Genomic DNA, 16,255 nt, shown 5'->3' on the forward strand with positions numbered 1-16,255 from the left:
TTGAATTGATCTGTGTTATGATCTTGTAATATATCCAGAGGCTCTCTGCTGAACCATTGATCTGAAAATGTCTCTGTTCCCTAGCTCTGCTTATAGCGTCGGCAATACAACCTAAACAGAGTTTGGGTTGTATTAGCAGTTTCTGAGAGTTGTACATGTATTTTAATAGTGTTAATCTGACTGTATAGTATTATATATGAATACTATATGAATTTGGAACGGCGACATGGTGTCTTCTGTTCTGGTGTTAATATGTTACACTCTAGTCTTAAGACATATATTCTAACATCATAGAGTTAATAATGTAAACACTTTTCCAGTGGTTCCCATACAAAGTGTTAGTTTCAACTCTGGGTGTTACATTTGCGATTTCAAATTTGCTGTAGGTGAGTAGGTAACCTAAAATGAATTGTTTCTGCATAAAGACATATTGGAGCACAGAAATAAAGCAACAGGGAATAATCTGATGATTTTATTGTTTGATGATTTAATACACATTTACATCATAATCTTTATAGATTTGATTTTTGACAGTTGAAATGTGTCATTACAAAAATCATTACAATGACAGTAAAACTACTCACTACGTATTACTGTAAAAACACACAGCTCTGCATTTCTCTGTTCCTCTTCTATCCTTTGTTGCCATGGGTTTTGAGGTTGTCGTAGCAACCTCTCACTCCCTCGTGCACTCCACAGCTCTTCCCCTTCTGGCAGGGTTTGTCCTCACAGGACACCGTCCCCCCCCCGACACTCACAGAGTTTCATGCAGTCGGGCTTAGGGTAGAACTTCTGACCCGACACGATGTACTGCTGTTCACTGAGGCAGCCGCACTGAGCCAGCGGCACACAGCCATCCTGAAAGGTCAAAGGTCACTCATTAGCATGTCTCATGGTGGCCCTTAATAACAATGTGATTTGCAGTACACTCGAAAGCACTTCCAAACAGACAGTCCTATTTCCTGTTCTAGTGTGGACAATCAGAGAGCACGTATCACCATGGTAACTTGATCAACAGTTCCAACAGAATATACTTCTGTTAAAGTTCTTAAACTCATCCCTCTGTTCAACTTGCTGAAATAACCTCTTTTTCTGGGAGGTTGGAGGTTTGAATAATGAGCTACGAAACCTTCAGCACTGGGGAAATGTTTTGACTTAAGTATTTCTGAAACCTTAGCCCGGTTCTGTTCCCCCATTTAAGGAACACAAACGCAGAAAAAAGGAAACAGACAAAATTTCAAACCGACCGCGACACCCCCCCCCCCCCCCCCCCCCCCCCCCACACACAGTTAAAGCATGTCCCACCCCCACACAGGTCATGTGCAGTGAATGAAGGCAGTGTGTTGTGGATTACCTGACTCTGCAGGTAACCAGGGTTACACACACAGCCCTCGCTGGGCGGGGCCTTACACTCAACAGGTTGAGATTTAACAGTGCAGCTGATTGGACAGCCAGAAGCTGTGACACTGTACATGCTGTTGGCTGGACAATGCATCCCTGAAAAAAAAAACACACACGATCATGTCTTTAAGGTGCCTTCATCATGGTTGCAGTTGATCTATGTTTTTCATATTTTAAGAAAGATTCCTATGTAAGACAAATGAAAGAAAAAGTAGAAAAGTATTGGTGTCAAAATATAGTTAAAGTATCGACAGTAAAAGTAGTCGTTGTGCAGATTGGCCCTTTTCAGAATAATATGATATGTTTTATAATGATTGATCATGAAAGTGTTCTCAAAGCTGGTAAAGGTGCAGCTAGTTTGAATAACTTTGTATACTGCAGGGTAGCTGGTGGATTTACTCCAGGTGGGACTAAAGTCTGATTTAACACTTGATTATATTTCACATCATTCATCCACATCTGTGAAGTAACTAAAGGGATTAAATACATGTAGTGGAGTAGAAGTACACCATGTACCTCTGAAATCTAGTGGAGTAGAAGTACAAGGTAGCTAAACATTTAAATACTCAAGTAAAGTACAAGTACCTCAAAATTGTACTTGAGTACATCACATCTAAGTAATAAATTATACTTTACATCTTTCCTAACCTCATGACAGTTTTCATCAAGCAGATAAAAAGTAGAAAAAGACAAAGGACATGATTTATTTTACCATTTGACCGCAACCCAGAAATACACACACACACACACATACTCACAGCAGAAGCGCCTGTTCCTCCATGCCCTCACACAGCCTCCTCTCATCTGACACTTCTCCACGTAGTCACTGATGATGTTGCAGGCGGCCTCCTGGTTACCGTCGTTCAGCACCATGTCGTAGATACAGTCCTGGCGGTACTGCTCTGCGTCCACCCGGCCCCCACAGTCAGCCAGGGGCCCCTCCTTCGCCGTGATGACATCACACACTGATGTGTAGCCGGGGGGTTTGAAGTGGGGGGGAAGAGGCGTTGCACAGTTGCTACCTGGCAGCACACAAACATCACACATTACACATACTAATCATAGACTGTATATGATTATAATACAGCTGGTGTAATCTGATTGATCTCTCTTAACACAGCGCTCTGCTGATAAGACCAGAAGTGATCACTGTGAAGGGGTTCTTTATCTGCAGAATGCTCGTTTAAAACTAAACTGCAGAAAGTGTATAAATTGCAACACAAATCACTCTGGCGTCCTGTGACTCCTTTTTGTTAAGCATCAAACATCAGAGTCATTGTTTCTCTGTTTATACACGCCAAAGTTAGAATGTTCAATCAAAAGAAAATATAGATATTAATGTGAAACATTTCAAGTAAAATGTCTAGTATAATTAGCACATTGTACCATCATATATAACATGAATATATCATTATAAACATTGGAGTATTAGTAGCAACAAGATATGAATGATTAATTTCACACTGTAAAAGGATTTAGATATCTCTCCGCAGTCAACCTGCTGGAACTCTTAAAGAAATGCTGAACCAAAGCTAGATAAGTGGTTCACATGTCTAACTGGCATTATATTTCATAAAGAGGTGCCTGTCTGATGGATCCCAGCACAGTGAGGACCATTAGCAAGCTTCAGCTTACAGTCGCGGGAGCAGCCCGGAGCGTCCTCCAGCCATTGGCTCACTCCAAACTTGTTGCCGTTGGCAGCCAGCTTCCCATTGGGTAGCTTCAGGTCGTCAGCAGGGTCATCGTTCATGTTTCCACACAGACCGCAGACTGCATTGTGATAACTCGTCGCCAGCTCCACTCTCACTGAACTCGCAAAGTCAAAGGAGACCTGAACATGTGGAATATAAAGGAAACAACAATTCAAACTGAGACATATTGTAATAACATTGAGGCTCGGGGAGTAACGGAGTACATGTAACAGGAGTACGCAATCAGATACAGTACAACAACATTCACTAACAAAAATGGGGATTACAAGCAGGATTACATTGTTACAATCAATACAAAATAAAGGGCGACATATTATAGGTAGAAATACTGCCTGGTTTTTATTTTTGGTTTTCATTTAGGCTTCTTTTATTCGTTACGTTGAGAATACAAAATACAGTATAAGGATCCTTTTTAATAATGCATTTGATATTGAGGTAATCCAAACGTAACGGAAAGTAATCAGGTTACATTACTATTATATATATTCTTATTGAGTGAGTGGTGTGTTTCTGTGTGTGTTTCTACCTTAAGGAAGCTTGTCTCGAGGACAGCCTGCCTGTATCTGGGGTAAACATGCACCAGGGTTTTATTGGATGGAATGGAGAATGGTAAGGAGCTCTGAAGACCGTCCACCTGCAGAAAATACATTAACACACACACATATGTATTAGTACTTGTTCAGTCTTCCAATGCTGTTGAGGGAAAGCTTGGAGTTAAAGGCCATTTTAAGTAATTGGTGGACCAACAAAAAGTTTTTCTATTGGATATATGTTAGGAAAAATATCACTCGTCACCGGCTTGGTCTTCAATATCAGGATACATGTATTTATAACATGTATTTATCCTTTCAATAATGGAAGTAGTCATCACATAGAGAGCTGCATGGGACAAAATAGCTATCTGAACAGTGTCCTTCACATGCTGATATACAAGAGAGTGTTACAGTCACAAGATGCAGAATACCGGTTCAAAGCAGTATTCAATGTTTATTTCAGATTAGCTAAGGCCCATGTAAGCAATAAACATGACAGTCATATGTCTTTCTCCATAGAGGCTGAATCATCATGTTAATCACATAGCTATCATATGCCTAAAACAGTCCTGATGCTCTTCTAGGTAATCATACATCCTGTTAGGTACACAGCTACATAGGGCCTTTGTTATCATGTGTACTTTGATATTAGAAGAGTACATTCAGTATCTTCCCAACAATATATATTGGCTTATTGCTGGTATATCGATAAGGAGAGAATATTGTTTATAGTTACCTTTAAGATTTGTTGTAGGTATGCCCAGGTTTGAACAGTGGTTCAATTTACCCCCCTGACCTGGATCAACTTACCAAGTTGAGTCACAAGACCACTTTTTTTTTAGAAGTAATATTTTCAATGCCCTTGATAAAATATGAATTATTATCATTGCCATTGATAGGAGACATCCTGAATTATAGGTGTGTGTTTTCATTTTTACTATGTGTCATTTTTCCTTGCTTAGCGGACAGGATAACTAAACTAGAGAATGCAATTCCTGAAGAAATTGCTAGTGGGAATGCTTTATGCTGAAAAGCTGAGCTGAATTGCTATGCTGAAATGTGATGTGTCAGAAGAAAGTGAAGAATTTAGATTGAAATGATACATGAACACTGGGGGCTTGAATGTGTGATGAGAGAATAAAAGAAAGTGAAAAGGCTTGGAAAAGCAGCAGAATATTTGAACTACAAACTTTTGAACTAACTTGATGGTGAATGATCTGTCGCCATGCCAACGGCATTTGATGACATCCCATAATGCGCTTAGATGCGTTGATGGCTGCATCGTTACCAAACCTGTGAAGTTGTGGGGCGTTTGGAGCATTTTCACTGAAGTTATGAGAAAACCGTGTTTCATGGCGACCCTTGTGTTACCATGGCAACGGCATTTGAAGAAATCTCACAACTGTCCCGTAGATGTCTTCACGGCTGGACTGTTAGCACACATGTGAAGTTTGAGCACTTTTTGAAAATGTTCATAGGAGTTAATGTAAAGCGACATTGTGTTTTATGGCGAGGGATGCGTTTCCACGGAAACGGCATATGATGACACCCCATAATTGACGTAGAGCTGTTGAGGGCAGGACCATTATCCATTATCTGAAGTCTGCTGCTCTGAGCGTGTCAGTTGGAGTGATGACATCATTGTGTTCCATGACACAGGTGTTTATATTTGAGCTAACGACGTGTCCAGAGATCAAAGGTTTCCATGGTGATGTGCAGTAATCAGTGAGAGGAGAGCCTTTGCATTGTTCTGAATGAGAGATAAACCTGTTACATGTGAACGTTTTGTTGAAGAACCGAAACAGATATCTGTGAAATTTCAAAGCGTGAAGCATGTCAAGGAAGTTGAGCATCTGAAGTGTGCTTTTTGTGTACTTTCGGGTCATTAATGTGGCCTTTTTGGCAGATTAACTAAAGGTGTGCGGCTGCTGCTGTGAGGAAATATCAGCCTGAAATTACGATGGGCATTAATGGAGGGCTCTGTTCTTGGTCCCCTCCTCTTCTCCTTGTATACAAACTCGCTCGGATCAGTCATTAGCCCGCATGGTTTTTCTTACCACTGCTACGCTGACGACACACAATTAATTCTGTCCTTTCCCCGCTCAGAGACCCAGGTCGTCGCACGCATCTCTGCTTGTCTAGCTGACATCTCTCAGTGGATGTCTGATCATCACCTCAAGCTCAACCTTGACAAGACTGAGCTGCTCTTCCTTCTGGGAAAAGATTGTCCCACTCTTAACCTAACAATCAACATTGGCACCTCTGTTGTTTCCCCGACTCAGACTGCAAGGAATCTGGGTGTGACCCTAGATAACAACCTGTCCTTCACTGCAAACATCGCTGCTACAACCCGTTGCTGCAGATACACTCTTTACAACATCAGGAAGATACGTCCCCAGCTGACCCAGAAAGCCACGCAGGTTCTGGTCCAGGCTCTCGTCATCTCACGCCTAGACTACTGCAACTCCCTCCTGGCTGGTCTACCTGCATGTGCCATCCGACCTCTGCAGCTCACCCAGAATGCAGCGGCTCGTCTGGTCTTCAACCTTCCTAAATTCTCCCACACCACGCCGCTCCTCCGCTCCCTTCACTGGCTTCCGGTAACTGCTAGAATCCACTTCAAGACAATGGTACTTGCGTACCATGCTGCGAATGGGTCTGGCCCTTCCTACATCCAGGACACGGTTAAACCGTACACCCCAGCGCGTGCACTACGCTCTGCATCAACCAAACGGCTCGTGCGAAGGGGACCCAAGTTCCCATCAGCAAAAACACGTGGGTTTGCTATCCTGGCTCCAAAATGGTGGAATGAGCTCCCCATTGACATCAGGACAGCAGATAGCTTACACACCTTCCGGCGCAGACTGAAAACTCATCTCTTTCGACTCCACTTCGAGCGATAGAACTATTAACAAAGCACTTATATACTAATAAAGGACTGGCTTATCTAAAGCCAGTTGAGTAGCACTTGAAATGTTTTGGCTCTATGAAACCTGATGTACTTATATGATTCTGTTTTCTTCAAGGTTGTATTTTGTTGGTCGAACGCACTTATTGTAAGTCGCTTTGGATAAAAGCGTCAGCTAAATGCAATGTAATGTAATGTAATGGAGGCATGTTGAACGTTTTTGTCACTTCATGCCCTCAAGAGGCATTTTGTTTAATTATTATTTTTCAAGCTACGAGATGTTTTCCTACGTTTGTCATGAAAAAGTATGTCTCGGGAATGTAGGGTTTGGGAATAATGGCAGTTTAAAAAAAATATATGAAGGCAAATTTCAAACTGTCGGCTCGCAGTTTTTGTTGATTTGGGCATATTTCCTGGACAGGCTACTTTGTAGAGACAAAGTTAATAATAATTGTAATATCCCAGTTATAAACGACATGAATCAAAGATGTGTTGTGTTTTAGCGGTAAAAAAAAAATGCATTCATCATCATAATTATTCTATATAGGTTATATAATTTACACTGCCTGTAAACCGGAGAACGCTGGCATTTATACTCCCTCCTACTTGAAAGACTACGGAGGGATAGGTTCTGCAAAATTAGTTTGTGTGTGTGTGTATATATATATGCTATATATGCTCTGAACGTTCCACTTCTTGCCTGCCCGACATTACCTTACGGCTGCGTCGCGTCGAAAAATAGACAAAGCGGCGAGACGCTCCTGAGCCGTAACGCGGCGCGTCTGGTGGAATAGCACCCATTGACTAGAGTGGCCACGATCCTTGCGGACGCCGCGGCGCAGCCGTAACACGGCCGTAACGCGCCGCAGACGGACCCGGTGGAATCTAGGGGTAACTCTGATATCACGCACTCTGCCTTAACGAGCTGCGCAATGTTAAAGTTAAAATGTAAAAAATGTGATGAATTATGGGATGTATCTCTGGAATTATGAAAGTTATGAATGAGAAAAGTAATAGCCATTGATTCCCGACCGAGCTGAACGTTTTGATGTTTGAACGGAGTTTCTGCGATGTGGAATGTGGGAGGAGAAGAGGGCCAAAATAACAGGCGGAATAATAAAGAATTTCGTGCGTAGAAGAACAGATAGTGGGAATGCTGTTAAAAATGGCTCAACTTACCCCACTCTCCCCTATTGTAAAATAATTAACATCTGCCAATACAGTTTATTTATATCTGAAGTTCTGAAGTCTCAAGGTCAACATATGTTCTGCTGCAGATTTGAAGCTGTGCTCTGTGTTTTGATCATAGACTGTATAAAGGTTTTGATATATGTCATGCTTTTGGAGCAACTCCAGTGCCCTGTACTACGAAGCCAGTTCAACAGACACAGGGGCCGTTTCTCAATCTCGAGGATACTGGCTTCCAAACCAATATTTCTAGGATGCTACGTCATCAAGTGGCGCAGCAGGACCGTTCCAATGTCCAGCATACTTGGAATTCCACTGAGGCCGCGTCCTTGGTTTGGGGGAAATTTCGAGGCTGCACATGGGTAGACTTCGCGTCCTTAAAATCCCCACAATGCTTTGCGCACAGACCAATTTCAAAAACCCTTGCGGAGAATGGCTGAACCGACGCAGCACACATTTATATGTAAGTATAGTGGCGTAGGACATGTATTGGTAAATATGTTACTTTGTTACATTTGTTTGTTATCACCAAAAATGTGTTCCGTGCAAGTTCATAATTAGATAGACATCGTGAGGTATTTATTTTCGGTACAGAGAGTGGCACACTTGTTAGCCTGTTCCATTCTTCTTCGTTTTCCGAAGCCGTGGCTTGGAAGCATACTTGCTTCGTTTCTGAAGGAAGTGACTTGGAAGTACGCGACTACCAAGCCAGCATCCTCGAGATTGAGAAACGGCCAGGGTGTTTCTCAATGTCAAGTAAAGCTGCTCCAGAGACACTATTTCAAGCATACTACGTAATCGAGTGCCGCCGAAAGACTGTTCCAATGTCCAGCATACTTGGAATTCTACCGAGCCCGGCTTACTTCGGAGCGAGAAATTTCGAGCCTGCACATGTATAGACTCCGCGGTCTTAAAATCCCCACAATGCGGCCAGAGGCCCCGCCTTACATTTTCCGCCACAGATTTGGGAGATTGGTCCGTGCGCAAAGCATTATGGGGATTTTAAGACCGCGGAGCCTGGACATTGGAACAGTCCTTCGGCGGGACTCGATGACGTAGCATCCTTGAAATAGTGGCTCTGGAGCATCCTTCGTTGACATTGAGAAACACCCCCTGCATATGTTTGAGTTATCTGGCTTAACTAACCCTAACAAACGAGATCTCGCTAAGCGGTACTACGGCGCTGGTTATCAACCCAGGATTTCTCTGTCAGGCTGAGAGCGCGTTCACGTGAAAGGGGCGGGGTTCGCAACATTTGACCAATCACAAACAGGGACAAGCGTACTGACAGCGCAGCGTCATACTTCATGAATGAAAAGTAAACTATAATAGACATTATGAAGAAGTTAAACTTTAAACATCTATGACTTAAACTGATAATCCAGGATAAAAGCCACATAGTTGCATAGACGGTAAGGAAAACGAACCGAATTCGATATCAAAAAAGTATTCCGTCCACACGCAATCGGCACCAGAAACGTGTCCGTTCACACGAGACCACTCGACCCGCTGGAGACGCTGTAGTACATATGCCGGGCCTGTAAATGGCGCTGTACTTCCGCCACAAAATACACCAAAAGCAGCAAAGAAGACTTCCCAAGCATGCATGGTTGCCATGGTTGCCCTTCTGTTTATTCTCCGCGGTGGATTTAGCAGCAGAGGTGGGGAGAGGCAGGGCTCTGGCTCTTTTTCTCCCTCCCCGAAGCAAGCGTGTTCTCCTGTTGTAAATCTCTCAGGTAGTCCACCAGCAGATTACAAACACCCACCTCTCCGCCTCTTCCAAGGGACGAGGGGACCGTGCGGCAGAGTTTCAGTTACAATTTATTTTCGCCGGTCAACATGTCCGTTAAAGATTAAATCTTCCGGACAAAATTAGAAAAGTGCCGGTCAAAGGTCTTCTTTGTTATTTATTGAGCTTTAAAACAAATGAATAACGACTCTAATAATATACTCTCTTTTCCTCCCCCTCTCCTGACAGCCCGTCAGTATTTTCGTTATCAGGAAATGATCGTATAGGGCGTAATCACGGATCCGTTTGGCCCCCCAGAGCGTTGCGTCCTCAGATCTACCCACCTTGGGACCTGTTATCGTTATAGTTATCAATATCTGCGTTTCCCTGTCGGCCTCGTGTGGCCGAACCGTCTATATGATAGAGAGCTGTAGCGGATAGGATCCGTTTCGTCTCTGTGTGGCTAGGGCATGAGTTGATCTCTTATCTGGAACTTGTCTGCTCCGGAGCAGGTTAGGTGTTCAGCATAAGTTACCATGGAGATCTACCCCGGTAAGAAATGAACCAGCGTCGTAGGACCGGAAACCCATAGCTTTCCCTGAAGTTAGCTCGCTAAACGAAAATCCGGCTTCGTAGTACAGGGCACTGATAAAGTGAGAGCTGAAACAGCAGCTTTCATCCGAGGGTCATGTGACTGAGAGGAGTCTGCAGTGGTGTAAAGTAACTAAGTGCATTTACTCAAGTGCTGTACTTCATTACAATGTTGAGGTAACTTGAGTTTTTCCAGTTTATAATACTTTATACTTCTACTCCACCACATGTTGGAAGTAAATATTGTTCTTTTTACTCTGACATTTATTTAACAAGATGAGTTACTTTGCAGGCTCATATTATCAATAACACATTTATATCAGCTACTGAATTATGATGTACTAGGATATATATACCTGGTGTGTTAAGATACAGTGTGTGTGTGTGTGTGTGTGTGTGTGTGTGTTGTGTGTGTGTGTGTGTGTGTGTGTGTGTGTGTGTGTGTGTGTGTGTGTGTGTGTGTGTGTGTGTGTGTGTGTGTGTGTGGGTGTGTGTGTGTGTGGGTTGTGTGTGTGTGTGTGTGTGTGTGTGTGTGTGTGTGTGTGTTCCTCACCAGTACTCTGCCTGGTAGGTCCACTGACAGTATGTATGTGTTGCCATGGACTTTAACAGTCACCACTTTAGCATACGACACTCTTTTGTTGCCACGGTTATTGTTCTCCAGCTTTATCTGCAGCACAGAGAGGAGAGGAGACAAGAGGAGAGGAGACAGAGAGGAGAGGAGACAGAGAGGAGACAGAGAGGAGACAAGAGGAGAGGAGACAGAGAGGAGACAAGAGGAGAGACAGAGAGGAGAGGAGACAGAGAGGAGAGGAGAAGAGGAGACAGAGGAGAGGAGAGGAGACAAGAGGAGAGGAGACAAGAGGAGAGACAGAGAGGAGACAAGAGGAGAACAATAATATGCATTTAGATATTTAACTAAAAAAGCAGAAATGAAAATTGCATGTAAAAAAACATTTCATTATCTGAAAATAATTCTTCTTAAACATCGATCCCATTCCCTTGGAGGGGTCAGCGCCTTCGGGAGAGGACAAAGCTGGTGGTTTCACTTTCAAAATAAAAGCATGTGTCAGTGATACGAGTTATTCTCCCAAACAATACAACTACATAACAATAATAACAATAAGAATAATAGTATTAATAATAAGAATAATAATGATCCTACCACTAATGGGGCGAAGCCTGCGAGCTAGTTCAGGAAGTCAACTCGAGCACTTATGCTGCATTCATACATAACGCCCCTCGCCACTCTACAACCAACCAAACAGAGTCTCCTTAATATGCCGCTCTATTTAACCTGCAGATCTCTCTCCATGCATTGCTTGCTGCTGCTATTGCTGCAGCTACCTCTACGTCGCTGCTGCTTGCTGCCCCACCACCACCCCAGCTTCCACCTGTAGGCTCGGGGGTTAGTTATTTGATCATCACTCATCGTGCTATGTATATCTATGGAGTGATGATGCCCGAGCCTAGTCGCCAAACTCAACTATATGCTGCTAATAAACATGTTAAAGGAACACGTGAGTTGTCTGACTGAATTACTACTAATAGCAACAATAGTACTGATAATATTAATAATTATAATAATAATAATAACAATGATTACATTTATTATTATTATTATAGTGATGATGATGATGATGATGATGATGATGATGATGATGACGATGATGATGATGATGATGATAATAATTATAATGATAATATGAATAGTATTATCATTATTATCAATAATAATAATAATAACAATGAAACTCCTTGCTGCTCACCTCGAAGGGCTCCAGGCCTGACTGATCTCCACACACACCGGCCAGCTTGTACACACAGTTGCCCTGGAAGTCGAACCTGCGTCCATCGAAGGAGGTGTAGTGGGGGTCTCCGTGTGTGCTGCAGGTCTTGAAGCCCACGGGGACGCAGCCTTGGACCCCGTCTACAACGCTGCATTTCTCTCCCTTCCGACAGCCCGCCTGCTTACACTTCACCTTCTGCGTGCCTGCGTCACACACACACCTCTGGCTACACAGCGAGTCGGCCCAGAAAGTCTCACCTGGCAGGTAATAGCGGTCGTCGTGGTTACAGCCACAGCCCTTCTCCTTGATCACACACCTGAGAGAGAAGAAGAGAGAGAGGACATTATAAATCTCCCAGCATTTATTTTCATGAGGTGGAAAAAAGTGATATATATAATGAGTGCAAGCAGGATTTCTATAAGGACAGCATTGATATTCTAAATACTATAACTTGAACGTAACGTGTGAAGATGTTGTCCTCACTCTTTCCCACTTTGCACATATCCAGGGTCACAGAAGCAGCCCTCCACACAGGCCTTAGGGCAGACCTCGGGCTGGGGGCCACAGCTGGGAGGGCACGCTGAGCCACACACATTGTAGTGACTGTGGGCCGGACACTCCACAGCTGGGGGGGGGGGGGACAGAGATGAGGACACAGACAGGCCATAGCAACAGGCAGACATAAAACATGGCTGCTAAAAGAGGAGCCATTATGCCCACAGTGTGGAAACAGCAGCACCACCTCACACAGTAAGTAAGCATCCTCAATTACAACTGACCAGGTCTCCACTCTCACCTCTTTATTACTATTCTCATGTATTATAGCAATTGACTTTCAGCATTGTTACTATTTTTTCATTTTCTTAATGAATGTGTCCACTCCTTGTGTTCCTAGTAAGGAAAACAAGTCGGTGTTGCAAATCTTTATGATCTTAACTGTACATTTCAAATGTTTATGATACATTTCAAATCTTTATGATCTTAACTCTACATTTCAAATGTTTATGATACATTTCAAATGTTTATGATCATCTTAACTCTACATTTCAAATGTTTATGTATAGATGTCGCAATTGTACAAAGCTTTGGCAATACTGTATGTCATTATTGTCATGCTAATAAAGCTATTTGAATTGAATTGAGAGGGGGAGCACTGGTGCCCATGTGATCTGACCACAGGCCTGCAGGTATGCAATAGGACCTCTAACAGAAGGCGTTACCCAGTTCATCTTATAATGGGAAGTTGTTGTGAGTACTGTCAACCTTTGACAGACTAAACACACTGTGGCAGGTCCACATCAGTGAGGGGCTTCCTGTCTGCCTGTAGTGTTTCAATTCATGTACAGTATGCAGTGGTGGGAGAAGTACTCTGATGATGTACTTTAGTAAAGTAGCAATACTACAGTGTAAAAATACTCAGCCATGCATTCAAAATTGTTGTTTTTTAAGTAAAAGCAAAAGTATTAGCATCAGAATGTAATTTAAGTACTCAGAAAGGCACATTTAAACACATTCTATATTTAAATATTGTATTAAAATGATTGGTGTATTAATGTGTTAATCACTTCAGTGTTGTACTTGGTAAAGGTGGGGTCCGTTTGAATTACTGTAAACACTACTGTTGATCTTAATCAATAATAATATATGATAATTATGTGTCGATTTACATTAAATTACATTAAATTAACCTAAATCTGCAAAGTAACTAAATATATAAAATAAATGTAGTGGAGTAAAATAGTGGGAAAATACTCAAGTAAAGCACAAGTACCTCAATGTTCTACTGAAGTACATTACTTGATTACATGTACTTAGTTACATTACACCACTGACAGTATGTTACTCACAACATTTGGCCAGTTGTCTCCATGGCAACACAGATGCTCCAGCTTCCTGGCACTCGGCCAGGTAGGTGCTCAGGGCCTCACACAGCACTTCCTGTCGCCCTTCATTGGTGCACACATCGTACAGACAATCTGCCACATTCTCTGCTACCGGCAGGCTGCCATGACAACCAGCGAAGGGGCCCTTCTTGTCGCTTATTATCCCGCAGTAGTCTGGGCCTGTGTACCTGAGGAGGAGATCAGAGAAATGCTGAGGATTATTGGCATCTCCTCATATCATTATATCATTTTAATAAAACACATTTAGGTCATCATTGGAGTTGCTCCAAACCGTGATAGATCTGAGGAGGTAACACTGGAAATACTCAACCGTTGACTTTGGAATAAATAACAAATATTAGGTTAAACTTAATATATTGTATTCAACTAACTAATACAGGTATGTGAAAGGTGTTGACATATATATATATATATATATATATATATATATATATATATATATATGTATATATACATTTAATTGAAGTTTTTCCAGTGTAAGTTGGTCCACAATGAAATATCACATCCCTCTCTGTTGAGATCTCCATATCAAGTGAATACTTAAGACGAAAGTTAATTATAATCAAATATGATCAATCATATTCTTGTATAAACCCATAATGAAAATGCTTCTTGATGGGTTTTGAATATGTATGTATGTTTACAATTTTATCTGTTGCTGTTTTGATAACTTTGCGTTTTAAAAAGAGGGTGTTGAGATCTCCATATCAGGTTGAATAATTAAAACGAAAGTTAGTTATAATCAAATACAATCAATTATATTCTTGTATAACCCATAATGAAAATGCTTCATATTTTAGGTTTTTCTATATTTACAGTAGGGCTGTGCAATTAATCGTATTTTAATCGCGATTACGATTATGGTTTGCGACGATTATGAAAACAGCATAATTGACAAAATACGATTATTTAGCTGGGTGCGCTTCGCCCCTCCCTGAAAGCCCACTCGGCCACGTGGGAGTGACATGTGTTGTGAGTGTTCAGCGCGAGCGAAGATGTCAGATCAAGAGGAGCAACTCGTTAAAAAGAAGGGTACAACTATTTCCACTATTTGGAAGTACTTTGGCTTTCAGGAGTCCGACGTGGAGCAAAACAAAGTACAGTGCAGGATTTGTTACCAGGTTGTGTTGGCACCACACGCTAACACAACCAATCTCTTTAATCAGCTGAAATACAACCACAAAGTGCAATACGACCGGGCAGTAATACAACAAAAAGCAGATGCCCGCTCGACTTCATCCACCACATCATCACAGTCATCGATTCTGGACGCATTGTACAGAGCAACGGCCTACGCGACGAGCTCGCAGAGACACAGAGATATTACAGGTGCCATTACATTTCACATCGCTAAAGATATGTGCCCAGTTAGCACTGTTAGCAACCAGGGCTTTAAGCAACTTGTCAACACGTTGGACAAGCGTTACGCGATGTCGTCTCGGTATTATTTCAGCAGGTCTGCGCTGCCTGCGCTATATGACAAATGCCGTGGGGAAGTTGAGAGAGATGTGGCTTCAGCTGACTACTTTGCTACCACAACAGACCTATGGTCTAGCCCAGGGGTGCCCAACCAGTCGATCGCGAGATGTGTCTAAAAATAGAACAACAATATTCTGTTTTATCGTTAATGTCCTGTAACATAATCTTCCTGTGCCAGAATAATGCACTTGAACGCATCAAAGCTTTGTGATTGGCCGGCGTCACCCCATGTGTCGGGGCGTGGCTGAGGGTCTTCAGTACAGGTTGCAATATCGTCACCTGCCTGCGCTCATCTCTGAAACCAGACCATGTAAACAGGCTGGTGTTTCTTGCGAACAATCTTTAAGAGATGACACGAGCAGCCCTACCAGCATTTGCCATGGTGGCCTAAACATTTTTATTTGGTCTTAAATTGTAGTTCAACATTTATTTCCTGTTACTTCTGGACCATGACGGTTGGCCAGCCTTCAACGTTTAACTGAGTGGAATATGTTGAATATGTTTTACCAAAATGTTGGCTATATGTTAAGGAGTTTTCAGTAGGTTGTGACAGTGCACTGCAACATGTTTGATTTCATTTATGTTGGTCTAATTTATTTTTATTTATTATATTAATAATATATGTTTAGTATGGTTTTGGAAGTGCGCTCCAACATATTTGATCTTGTTTATTGGTAAAATATTATTTGTTTTAAAGTTCAATAAATGGTCAATGAATAATCGTCAATATAATCGTGATATCAATTATTGACCCAAATAATCGTGATTATGATTTTTGCCATAATCGCACAGCCCTAATTTACAGTATAAACAAAACACAAGTGGTTTGTTAAATTGAGTGTAAGGCCTATAATCATTTATGGATGTCACTGATAAGAGAGGAGGCAGTTTCTTCCCTCTCCCCTCACAGCAGTACACAGGGAGGGGGGCTCCTGACTTAAGGATAAATACATTGAGGCCTCAAAAAGGTGGTTATGTCATAGCCGAGAATAATATTTTGCAAGTCCTGCAGGGGTCATG

General features: G+C 42.2%; 1 protein-coding gene across 1 annotated transcript in view; it reads right to left on the reverse strand.

Annotated features, from left to right (window-relative positions):
• Positions 1 to 457: 457 nt before the first annotated feature.
• Positions 458 to 16,255, reverse strand: part of LOC117546111 (IgGFc-binding protein-like) — a 40,117-nt gene continuing 24,319 nt past the window's right edge. Inside the window, exons 27-35 of the mRNA XM_034216213.1 lie at positions 13,700 to 13,923; positions 12,336 to 12,477; positions 11,832 to 12,168; positions 10,616 to 10,732; positions 3,640 to 3,747; positions 3,037 to 3,232; positions 2,160 to 2,423; positions 1,355 to 1,497; positions 458 to 858 (exon numbers count right to left, since the gene is read on the reverse strand). Coding sequence (XP_034072104.1) covers positions 727 to 858; positions 1,355 to 1,497; positions 2,160 to 2,423; positions 3,037 to 3,232; positions 3,640 to 3,747; positions 10,616 to 10,732; positions 11,832 to 12,168; positions 12,336 to 12,477; positions 13,700 to 13,923 — 1,663 coding nt within the window. The 3' untranslated portion in view covers positions 458 to 726. The remainder of the gene's footprint in view (positions 859 to 1,354; positions 1,498 to 2,159; positions 2,424 to 3,036; positions 3,233 to 3,639; positions 3,748 to 10,615; positions 10,733 to 11,831; positions 12,169 to 12,335; positions 12,478 to 13,699; positions 13,924 to 16,255) is intronic.

The sequence above is a fragment of the Gymnodraco acuticeps genome, unplaced genomic scaffold (genome assembly GCF_902827175.1).
Source record: "Gymnodraco acuticeps unplaced genomic scaffold, fGymAcu1.1, whole genome shotgun sequence".
In the NCBI taxonomy this organism is placed as follows: domain Eukaryota; kingdom Metazoa; phylum Chordata; class Actinopteri; order Perciformes; family Bathydraconidae; genus Gymnodraco; species Gymnodraco acuticeps.